At 34.9% G+C, this 12,514-nt stretch overlaps 1 protein-coding gene across 3 annotated transcripts in view; it reads right to left on the bottom strand.

Moving 5' to 3' along the window:
* LOC113120456 (atypical kinase COQ8A, mitochondrial-like) overlaps positions 1–12,514 on the bottom strand; it is a 27,973-nt gene extending 15,459 nt beyond the window's left edge. The window contains exons 1-5 of one of the 3 annotated variants that reach the window (XM_026290276.1): positions 12,405–12,505; positions 11,944–11,983; positions 7,047–7,232; positions 5,373–5,711; positions 3,351–3,417 (exon numbers count right to left, since the gene is read on the bottom strand). In XM_026290276.1, the coding sequence (XP_026146061.1) occupies positions 3,351–3,417; positions 5,373–5,711; positions 7,047–7,211 (571 nt within the window). In that variant the 5' untranslated portion in view covers positions 7,212–7,232; positions 11,944–11,983; positions 12,405–12,505. Of the gene's footprint in view, positions 1–3,350; positions 3,418–5,372; positions 5,712–7,046; positions 7,233–11,943; positions 11,984–12,404 lie in introns of all 3 variants that reach the window. The other 2 variants (XM_026290275.1, XM_026290277.1) reach the window with 2 other exon arrangements.

Genomic DNA, 12,514 nt, shown 5'->3' with positions numbered 1-12,514 from the left:
TGAAGCGGTGGAACTAAACCTCAGTGTAAACCTGCAAGAAATGTGACCGACATGTTTTCACCCTGGTGTTTGTTTTCCAGATGTCTTAACACACCTTAAAGAAACACGTGCAGTTTTGACACCAGCTCTTATCCCGTTAAAGTTTTCCATTAAGACTGCTGGGGAAGTTCTAGGTCACTTGTGGTTGATGATTAAACAGGTTCCTGTTATTATGTCCCTTTATGCCTGCAGGAGTTTAAGGACTTGAGGTTAAAACAAGGGGCCATGCCAGGCTGTTCAAACACTGCAACATCTGAAGAACTGTATTATAGAGATACAAAACATTTGCGTTCCATTGCACACAGATAGGCTGATCCATTTGTTTACCCAAACCAGTAAGATTTTTTATTTTTATTTATGATAAAATTATTGCAGCTTTGGTGAGCAAAAAAGCATTAACCAATCTTACCAACCCAAAACATTTATAGCTACTTATTTAAAATTCATAAATGGACTAATATGTGCACATATTGTCATAGCAGGGCTCTTTTTTTTTGCACCCTGGAACAAAATGGCTAAGATGCCTTTCAGAAAGCCTGATAGCATGACCATGGACACTACGGGCCCAAGTCTCATGTTACAAAAACAGATAGGTATGCTTCTCAACCTACTGTAAACAAAATGAACAAGCTGCTTAAAGACAGTTGTAATGGCACTGATTTAAAGGCTATCTACAGTCACTAAAATTGAGATGAAGAACACAGCCACATGAAGCCTGCCAAAGTGATGCATACTATTCTTGGATGCAGTTAATCACTATTTTTAACTATCCAGCGAGAGAGTTAGAGGAATGAAGCCAGAGAGTATGGCTGAACTGGATAGCTCATGTCCAGGAGCGAGGTCAAGGTGAAGACAGAGGTCAGACACAACAATTAAACCATTTTAAATGCGAAAACTACATAAAAAAAAAAAAAAAATCACAATTTTCAAACATAAAACGAACACAAAAGAAGAAATTTTGAAGAATGTAACCAAATAGTTTCTAGTTGCCAATGATTTCCGTAGTAACTTTTTTATACTACAGAAGTCAATGGGGACCAACAACTGTTTGGTTACCCACGTTCTTCAAAATATCATCTTTTGTGTTCAACAAAACAAAATACCTCCTACAGGTTTAGACCAGCTTAAGAGTGAGTAAATCAAAAAATGAAGGATGAGTGTCGAGTGAGTAATTTAAAAATAATGATAATCAAATAAAAATATTTTGTTAAATAACAACAATATAAAAAATTTAACAAATTCAACAGATCTAAACATTACATTGTAAATTGTTAAATATTCAATTATTAATTACCACTGATAGTTAACATTTTCTATAATTTATTATCACTCCTGCTGCTGTTAATAACAACAACATTTAAAGGAGCAATGTTAATTAAACATTTGGTTTATTATTTAATAATGTTATAATGTTTATGCCTTAGACACTTTATAATATTAACACACTCTTGAAAGCTGGATGCCACATAAGTCATCTCGAACAGACTCAGTATCTTTGATCCCTAGAAGACATAAACACCTGTCAACACATTCCCCTTATAAATTCACACAATCCCATAATGCTTCAGTGGTTCAGAGATTGCTGAATGCAAGAACCCTTTCATATTTACAGGTTATTGCAAGTATACACATACGGGCTTGTAGTAAACAGGTGTCCAAAGATGTTTTCTTGTAACGGCAGCAGATAAGAGATAACAAACACTTCAACAAATCACCCAGCATTCACACATACACCAACAACAGATGAGACCAGATATATAACGTCTAGGAAAACTAGCATGCAGCGAAACAGCTACTGTGACCACCAGTGTTTAATTTTCCCATGTGACAGCTCTTTTCACTGCAAACCCTCAGCTTTATCCATCCATTCGCTGCCTGCAACTCTATTCAGCACTAGTCCTCTGAGAAATCACTGATAGACTGCCATTTGAAGAACAAAAGCAGGTAAAGTTACACACCAGAATGGGACACTCTATCTCAGGGGAAACAGGTGATGCACATTCCCAGACCGGTTAAGCTCTGTCCCATAATCCAATGCAGGGACATCCACAGTCTATGATATTACTGGTTAAAATGCAGATTAACCTTGAGCCCACAATCCGGCTCTGACATACTGTGTGAGGAGAGACACGCAGCTCTTGAACAGGCCTTAGTTTAGACGATGAATAACAACAATACCAGAAAGGACAGCAACCTGGAAAGCCAAATATACCAACCCCAAAAAAGGTTTTTCAGAATTAGACAACACATAGTCAGTCTATCTGAAATATTTAGTGGCAACACAGGCTGTGCTAAATCTGAAGTGGACTTTTGGTCTTGGCTTGTGGGTTTGAATGCATCATGAAAAAGCAAAGGTTTTCTGTTACCAATGGTATTGTAGAAATGCCCTAATTACTGTAATCCATGCTTAATTTATTCATCTAATGAAAGAGCCCAGTAACAAGAGAGTTAGTAAGTGTAAAATATTCAGCTAGCCATGTGATCTTAATATGTCTGCTCACATAATGGTCAGTAAGATTTTTAAGATTTGAAATTTAGGGGATATTTCACCCCAAAATGAGTTACAGTTATATACATAATTGTTTCACGTACAATTATATACAACTATAGTACGTCTATTTTCCCTATTTTTAAACTGGAGATGCAAATAATCTAATAATAAATAGACATACTTATGTATTCATACATAAGAATACATTTTACACAATTATTTTATAAAATTCACTTTATTAACAGCAGACAATCATGTAACTGGCCACGTTCATAATTCTCCACTGTGAATAAATCACCATCTGAATGGTGCCATGTAAATTCATTTTTTTTACAGACGTCCACATGAGAAACAATTAACGTCGAATCGGGCTTATGATGTTCACTTAAACTTTCTATTCATCATCATCAAAAAAAAAAAAAAAAAGAAAGAAAAAAATATATAAGTTTCCACAAAAATATTAAGCAGCATAATGGTTTCCAACATTGATAATATTGTTATTGAGCACTAAATCAGCATATTTGAATGATCTCTTAATGATCATGTGACGCTGGACTGGAGTAATGGCTGCTGAAAATACAGCTTTGCCATCACAGGAATAAATTACATTTTAAATATATTTAAATTGAAAAAGTCATCTTAAATTGTAATTATATTTTTACATTATTATTGTTTTACTGAATTTGCACAAATAATGCAGCCTTGGTCAGCACAGATGACTTCTTTGAAAAACATTTTAAAATGACCTTATCAGCCCTAAAAGTTTAAACCGCACTGTACACATATACACATAAATATATAATAATTTTAGTAATCTTACCTCCAAAATTTGCTAGTCTCCCAAGCCGTGTGACTGGTACCTTTCGCTCTCTTGCTCTTTCACTAAGCTATTGAAAGAAGAGACACAATGTTGACAGTTTTAGAGAACCAGATGCATTATGTGCTTCCAATTACAAAATATGCCTTTTTAAAAGTACTATTTTCTTAACTCAAAATTATTATAAATTCTGTGATTTCTTTGATGCTACTAAGACAACATGAAATCAAAAGTGGTGTTTAGTTGTCATAATGTATGTGTTAGCGTACTCTTATAACAAACTTTTACCGATACATATAGTGCCGTGAAAAGGTTTTTGCCCGCTTCCTGTTTTTGTTTTGTTTTGTTTTTTGCATATGTCACACTTAAAATATTCAGTTTTGAGATTAATTTAAAATATTCAGTCAAAATGCAGTTTTGAAGTGATGATATCATGTATTAAGGAAAAAAGCTGTCCAAACCTGCCTGGTAGCTATGTGAAAGTAATCTCACCCTTTATTTAATAACTAGTTGTGCCACCCTTGGCAGCAACAACTGCAATCAAGCGTTCGCAATAACAGAGTCTTTCACATCACTGTGGAGGAATTTTGGTCCACTCTTCTTTGCCATATTGTTTTAATTCAGCCACACTGGAGGGTTTGAGCATGAAAGGATTGTTTAAGGTCATGCCAGAGCATCTCAATCAGATTTAAGTCTGGACTTTGACTTGGTCACTCCAAAGCCTTCATTTTGTTTTTCTTGAGCCATTCAAAGGTGAACTTCCTGATGCGTTTAGGATCATTTGAGCTTGGTCACAAACTGATGGCCGGACATTCTCCTTCAGGATTTTCTGATAGAGTGCAGAAATTCATGGATCCATCAATTTTGGCAAAGCAGTCCAGGACCATCACACTACCACCACTATATCTGACTGTTGGTATGGTGTTCTTTTAATGAAATGCTGTGTTGGTTTTATGCCAGATTTAATGGGACACACACCTTCCAAAAAGTTCAGCTTTTGTCGCATCAGCCCACAGAATATTTAGCCAAAAATCTTGGCAAAAAAAGGCAAATGTAAGACGAGCCTTTGTGTTCTTTTTGATTAGCAGTGGCTTTTGACTTGGAACTCTCCCGTGGATGCCATTTTTGCCCAGTCTCTTTCTTATTGTTGAATCATGAACACTGATCTTAATTGAGGCAAGTGAGGCCTGCAGTTCTTTAGATGTTTTTCTGGGTTCTTTCATGACCCCCTGGAAGAGTCGTTATGGCGCTCTTACAATAATTTTGGTTGGCTGGCCACTCCTGCCAATATAAAACCCTTTCCAGACTGAAACATATCAAATATTTTCTCACCTGTTCTTTAATTTCTTTAGATCGCGGCATGATGTGTTGCTCTTTAAGCATGCTTCACTTTGTCAGACAGGTTCTATTTCAGTGATTTCTTGATTCAACAGGGCTGGTAGTAATCAGCTTTTTTCCCTCCATAAATGAAATCATCATTTAAAAACTACACTTTGTATTCACTTCAATTATCTTTGTGTAATATTAAAATTGGTTTGATGTTCTCAATTGTTTAAAATGTAACAAAAATATGAAAAAAATGGAAGGGGGCAAAAAACTTTTCACAGCATTGTATATTTAAAATGTACAGACTCTCTTTTCTGGCATAACATACCTAAAAATATTGATGGCTCATCATGCACCACACAAAATGTTTGTCTAATAAAGCTACCTAACCTGATATTGTCCTAACTAAATAATAATAATAATAATTAAAAAAAAAAATATCCTCCCAAGTAGTTTTTTTTTTTTTTTTGCAGCAAACTGCAAACACATTTTATTGGGTCTTCAATAACATCCAAAGAAATTATTTATAGATAAAGCCTAGGTGTATATAGGTTATATCTGCAATCAACTGTTAACTTTAGGGGTAACAAACAAGTTGCATTGCCACTATTATTATCCTCTGTACTGCATGACATATATAGATGGAACAAATGTCTAGTTATTCATGGGTGAAGAAGGATTGGAAAAGGTCGCCTGTACCATTTGTTTGTGTGGTTTGGAGCCGTTTCGCTTCGCCTCCCTGGCTTTTTCTATGTCTTCAGCTGTGATGCCTCCCACAGAAGAGTGGTCCTGGTGATAGGACCGCGTATGTCCAGTAAACTGGCTTGTAGGATCCTTGTAGCCTTCGAACAGCTTAGACTTTCCTGAGGCCTTACTGTATGTGTGCGCAGCACCTGTGTTAGAGTCCCTGAAAACTGAATCACTGTCCAAATCTCTCTGTGCTGTGCTCGCAAAGTCCTCCTCTGAAGCTGTGAAGTCATACTTGGAGTCCATGTCTGTGTTTGAATCAGAAACACTCTCCTGACCACCTGTGAACTCCTAAAAAAAATAGATGAAGATATTTTAGCTATTTCATATGCTTCCCAACAGCTGAAATAAATGAATGTTAAAAATGAATGACAATGTCAATACAGGCATGTGACTATTAGACCCAAATTATACATTTCATAATAAGCAATGAGGAAAAGCATTTCTGATGTTTGATAAGGTTATTTTAAAACTATTTGAAATCCACAATCAGTTTCAGAGGCTTTGATAGCACAAATAGCTTGGTAGCACACACTGTGCTCCTAATGTGCTCTGAAGGCAGTAATCCAATCTCCAGGTAGGCCTAAATTTCATTTGCATAATTGTATTGTTTGAGTTATTATACCTTAGATGTGTTGTGGAGAACCATTATTATGCACACTGGATTAGACAAAACCATACTGGTGATTAATTGGGGAGTAACAGATGCATGTAGACGTAATACACCAAAGCAATGAGTCACAAAAGGCCTTGGTAAAAACAAAATGAAACCGCTTTGGGCGGCTTATTGCTGCTTATGCTGTTTTATTAAAGCCACACGATAAAGACTACTAATCTTCAGTGTGTAATAATATAATAATAAAAGACAAGGAAATAATTAATATTGAAGATATTGTTATAATTCATTGGTAAATGTTACCATTTATTATTATCATTCCAAGTAACCATTCCATGTGTTACTTTTTATTTATTTATATATTTAAGTGTGTTATGCTCACCAATGCTGCACTTATTTGATCAAAAATAAAAGTAAAAACGAATACCATGAAATGTTAAACATGTTAAACAATGTTATTTAGTCATATTTTGGCATATTGCAAAAGTGTTAATATATTTTAAAATGTACTTTACTCAGCAGCTATTATTCCTTAAGTGTCTTAAGTGTCACATGATCCTTCAGAATTCATTCTAACATGCTAATTTAATGCTCAAGAAACATTTCTTCTTATCAATGTTGAAAACAGTTACAATACATGATTTTTTCAAATCTCTTTAAAAAATAAAAGTTCAATAGAAGGGCGTTTTATAAAATATGTTTTTAACATTGTCATAATGCAATTTAAAAACAATTTAAAAAATCTATTTAATATAATTTAAATCTAATTTATAGTTGCTATAATAATTTTTTTATAACTATTCAATTCAAATTGTGACAATGGTGGACTGTTTACAGCAATACTTTGTAGCAACTCGTCTCATTATTACATTACACAATTTAACTGATCCATTGTCACAGGTACACTGACTATTATACAACATCCTCAAACATTTCTCATCCAATCAAAATGTATAGCCAGAGCTATCCGTTTTATAATGGAAATGAATACCATTTCTAGAGATACCCACCTGGATCTTCTGCATGGCCACGCTCATGCCCTGTTCAGCCGTCATTTGCATACTCTGGCTCACAGCTTGGAAGCCATTACTGCGCAGAGAGCCGGCCTGAGTCTCGATCACAGCCTGGCTGAGCTTGGCTAGGCCTCTCATCAGCAACAACATGTCTCCTGCCATGTTGGATCCTCTTCACACCTACTATACAGCAGAAAAGGAAGTGATTCAATACCTTCAACTGTTTTTAAGCTGACAAGGATGGTAGGAAACAGTCACACTGATTTTATGTAGTTCAAAAAAAAAAAAAAGGAATAAATGAATTCCTTAAATGAAACATTTGTTACTATGTTACAATCAGTTGGTAATACTATGGTACATACCATTGTTCTGAATGATTACCATAATGACATACAGTACCATGATATTTACATGATACTCTGAGGTATTTCAAAGAATATTATGGTGCTACTATAATAAATGTATTACGGTTTCAATAAAACAGAAACAGTTTAAATCTACCAGTACCATACATACAGAGAAAATATGACAAAAAATTAGGGCTGTGCGATTAATCGAAATTTGATAAATCGCGATTTGAGTGTGCGCGATTTCTAAATCGCTTTATAGCACGATTTTCCGTGACCCCGCCCTCTCGCAGTATGTTAACTGAACCAATCAGGATGCAGCGCGCCTAAGTGGAACGCGAGAACAGAGCAGACTGGTTCACCGTGCACGCACTAAACAGATGAGAACAGAAAAGGTTATAAATTGAAAGGTGCGAGAAGATTTAATATGATCTGAGCATGCGCATCTGGTTTTGTTAACAGAGCAAAGAAAATCTGCGTGCGAGCAGATAGATTCGTGCTCGCGCATGATTTTAATGTGCTTTCGCCTTACAATAATGCACTCTCGTTGATGCTTCTGAACCGCGTACACACTACTTACTGTATACGCACTGCAGATAGAGTACGTGTGACCCTTGGGCAATAAATATATTGGGCAAAACATATAACACCTGAGGCACCGCTACAATGAGCTTTATGACCAATGCATGGCAAAAAATAAATAAATAAATCCCTGAACACGGGTTTTATTTTATTTTTTATTATTCTTTTTTGCCATTTGTCTAGACATTTTGTTTGACATCTTTACTTCGTGATTATTTTGAATTATGTCTGTTCTAGAGACATGTTACAACTTTTTGATAAAGCTCTCATTGGTTTTCTTTTGGAAATATGTTTCAAATTTATACTGAATGCATTTATGACTGTAAAGCATGTCTGTAAGGTGTCAAATTCGTGATTAAAATCGAAATCGCAAAATTGATAAAAAATCGTGATAGGTTTTTTTTGTCCATATTGCACAGCCCTACAAAAAAAACAAACATTGCATTTCCGCAGTGTATTGGAAATAGATTGTGGTTATATTCAATATCATGGTTCAAATGTATAAAAAAAGTTGTTGTTTTTTTTGTTAGTGCAGAGACACCAAAGCAATGTAGTGTGGAGTCTAACATGCAAGCATAAACATTAATAAAATGTATAATAATGCGTTGTACATCTTTATATATTTAGGGTGACTCATGTTGTCTCTTTAAATCAACACCAAAGTGTCATCAGACATCAACAAAACAGCTGTTATCACAGTTCTTGGCAGCTCTATCAAAGGTTAAACGTTTTCACGATGAGACAAGTGTCAAAGCCTTTAGCCAATGAGACATTGAACCAATCACAAGAAGCATATGAAGAGCTATGAACTTGCGATTCAGTCTGAGCGCCCTTTTAAAACTTCATGATAAATGGGTTATTTTGTATTCTGTCAGCTCCCCACTATAAAACGCTCTTTACTTTCACAGCAGAGTGGAAAACACAAGTGGTTTTGCTCCAGTAAACTCTGAGGCTTCGGAGCGCAGACACAAATAAGCTTAAGTGAGGGGAGGGGTTGGATGAGAGCTTGACTCTCCTGTAAATAAAGAGCTTTAAACTTGGCCCCTTTCCTGAGGGAAAGGTTTGCCTACAAGAAGAAAGCTCTCAAACAGACCTTGAGCAACTTGGCAGGTTATAAACACACCTTGTGTGTGAAAACAGGTCAAATTTCAGTGTTCCGTAACATTGTAGTCGAATACCTAATTCTGCGATGAGTGATTACCCTCAACAGGCAACAGGAAGACAAGACATAAAAAAACAAGGAAGTATTCAGTTTTCATTTCAAATACAGTTTGGATATCCACAATTAACATGATTTTGGGTTCTTAACAATATATGCACATGGACAATCGCAATAAAAACATGGCTCTCGAAAGCACAACACTAACTGTTTGCTTCAGTCTTTTTACAACGTAAATATGGATTAGCATTAGCAAATATGTTGAAATTCATGATAAACAAAGCATTCCAAATGAACAACTTTTTCCATTTGGTCACTCTCACGTTCACTGATGTTGGCCCTGGGCGTAAATATGTTCAAAAATGTGTATGTTTTGTAGCCTAATCTAGTAAACTAGGTATGGTTTTGCAATACACCAGCATACTTTTACACCTGAGAGAGGCCACACATGCCTGGACATATCTGCATATTTGCAACAGAGACATTTAGCAGGTCAAACTGACAATGCTTATTGCAAACACTAAAACCTCTCTGTTGGTTAACAAAGTTTTAGAGACCCACTGTGACACAACTGCAACATTAAGTGTGCTATGCACGAAGATTTATTTGATTAAAAACAGTAGTATTGTAAAATATTATTATAATTTTAAATTAGTATTTAAATGGCATACATTTTTATTTTATATTAATAATATTTAAATACATTTTATATTTTAATATTTCAAAATATAATTTATTCTTGTGATGGCAAAGTTCACAAGAAATGCATTTATGTCAAACAGAAATATTTTGTAACCTTTACGGTCAATTTTAATCAATTTCATGCATCCTTGCTTAATAAAAGTCTCAAATTCTTGGAAAAAAAATCTTTCTGACAACTTTTGACCATACTAACATAAATAAGAAACTTGTGTGTCTTGTATAGCCTGTAAATCTTGATTTAATGATCCCACAGAAATGCAAAAGTAGGCTTTTGTTTTTATTTATGTTCATCGCATTCAGTAAATTATTTTCAGCTTAGCCAATTGAATTTTATAAAGCACGAGAGGACTGAACATACTCAAGTTTCAGCCTTTTCACTTTTTGGAAAGGCTCACAGAGGTCAGTTAGCCAGAGCTAGAGGTCCTCCATGTGTGTATTTTCGGGAACACTATGGGGGGGTTGGAGGTCAGTGAGATGTAGGAATATTCCAGGATCATAACCCTTCGGAGGCATGATTTAGACATATCCAAATCTCAATACATTGTTGCAATATGCCAAAATATGACTAAACAACATGACTTCTATAAACGCTGGTTTACACAACAATGTTTGATTAAATCAATGTTTGTGTTTAATAAAAATAAAAAAGCACACATTAAACAAAACTTTTGCAAAAAATTGATTACACCCACAATGCCTCAAATGTGCCTCAAAAAGTGTCCGACGATCTTTGCCCATCTCATATCTTTCAACTGTCAACACCCTCTTGTTTCCTTCACAGCCAAAACAAAGGCTGCTCCTCTCCAAAACAGGACAGGCCTCTTAATACATCACACACTGAGGTGTCAGACAGACAACCATGACACAAGCAACAAATGTCAGCCATTTTAGGACTCCCTCTTCTATTGCAAAGCAATCGCAGCTGTTATGTCATATAGAAGCGGAATATGAGTGATAAATACTGAAATATGCTTCGAGATGCAGGCCTTGTTGCAGGAAATCACCAAGAGGCCACGCTAGTATGAGTGAACCTAAACAACACATGCAAAACACAGCCAATCAGACAGTTAGTTAGGGGAAACACCCTTTTTCTTTCTGTTTGTATGGCTGTGGTCGGGTTGTGAGCAACTGAACTAAACACTGTGGCACATTGTTCCTAGTTAATAATATGCACACGGGAATGTTGACAAAATCATGACTGATAATCATACATAAATGTATGAATGCATCATTTCTATAAACACAAAATCAAATATAATGATAATGAATTTATGCTGAAATCCACTAATTAAGTATATTATAAATCTGCATTCATATTTTAAATTAAACAGACGTAAACAAGGCCCTCATTTACATAAATAAGCAATTTATTCAAATAAGCAATTATTTTATGACTTAATTGTCATCTGCCTGATGCATTAGCTGTGAAGCAATAATGCAAAATCAAAACAAGCCACATTAATTGTGCCCTTCAGTCAGGTCATATAAGTTAAAGTCTAGGTCGATGCTGACATATAGTATGCAAGCAGCTCTGCAAAAAAAAAAGATTAGAAACAAAGATTTGGCTTAAGGCTTATGGGTTTTGCAAAGAGGTGATCTCCACAACAGTTGCCTTTATTTCATTTAGTTAACACATAACACATTTCTGAGCTTGCTTTGTTTAACTGCAAAGAATGGCCTGCAAAAAAAGTAAAATAATAACAATAATAATAATATTTTATTAAGTTAGTATTGTAGTTTTATTTTCCTTTAACATGATCTAAACATTCCATGTAGTTGAGAAGCATACATTTTGTGAATGAAATTTTTTTTTTAATTAGAATTTTCAGGAAACATATCATTATTTAACTTATTTACTTCATTGGCAAATAGTATTTTGTTTGTTTGTTTTTGTAGTTTTAATCTTTTTAGAAGTCTGCTTATTCTTCAACTAGTTTGCAATAGAGTTAAAAAAAACTACTTAATTCAAGATGCATTTTCTTGCTTCTCAATCAAACGTTTAGATTAAAAACAAGACAAAATACTGATTTAAAAAAAAAAATCATTAAAAAAATCATGTATGTCATACAGTATCTCAACTTGTTTGAGCCAACGCTTAACTTACTGTTTTGCAAGATTTCTGGCACAAAATATCACCTGCAATCCTAAAGCATTAAAGAGGAAGGGAAAATATGTCGTGTAAACAGGCCTTGTGCTTTGACAGAGTTTTGCAATATTTATCAAATCAAAACTATACAATATTACTATATGCAGAAGTGCTTGGTTAAAGGAATATTTAAATGCTAAGTTGCTACATAATTTTCCAATGACCACGTAGACATAATCAAAACACACGCACAACGCACGTGTAACCTCACCAATTTATGCAAAAAAAATATTATAGAAGCATCCAGATCAAAACATGCAACAGACGACACGTGTGTTTTGCTCGTCTATTAGCCAGCGATCTAAAGTACACGTTACTCAAAAACAATCCGCTCTTTTCATTCCAGATTATCAATCAATTACTTAAATACAATGATATACGTTTCTTCACCCTAATAAATAAGATTCATTGGTACTTACCCCCAGAATTTGCAAATATGTGGCTGTGTTCAATGTCCAGCTCTGTTTTCACGCTGTATCTGCGTCCATGAGCTGAGAGCTGTTTACCCTTCTCAAGTTTGCTTGTCAAA

The sequence above is a fragment of the Carassius auratus genome, chromosome 20 (assembly GCF_003368295.1).
Source record: "Carassius auratus strain Wakin chromosome 20, ASM336829v1, whole genome shotgun sequence".
Classification (NCBI taxonomy): Eukaryota; Metazoa; Chordata; class Actinopteri; order Cypriniformes; family Cyprinidae; genus Carassius; species Carassius auratus.
This window is presented reverse-complemented; position numbering and strand designations above follow the sequence as displayed.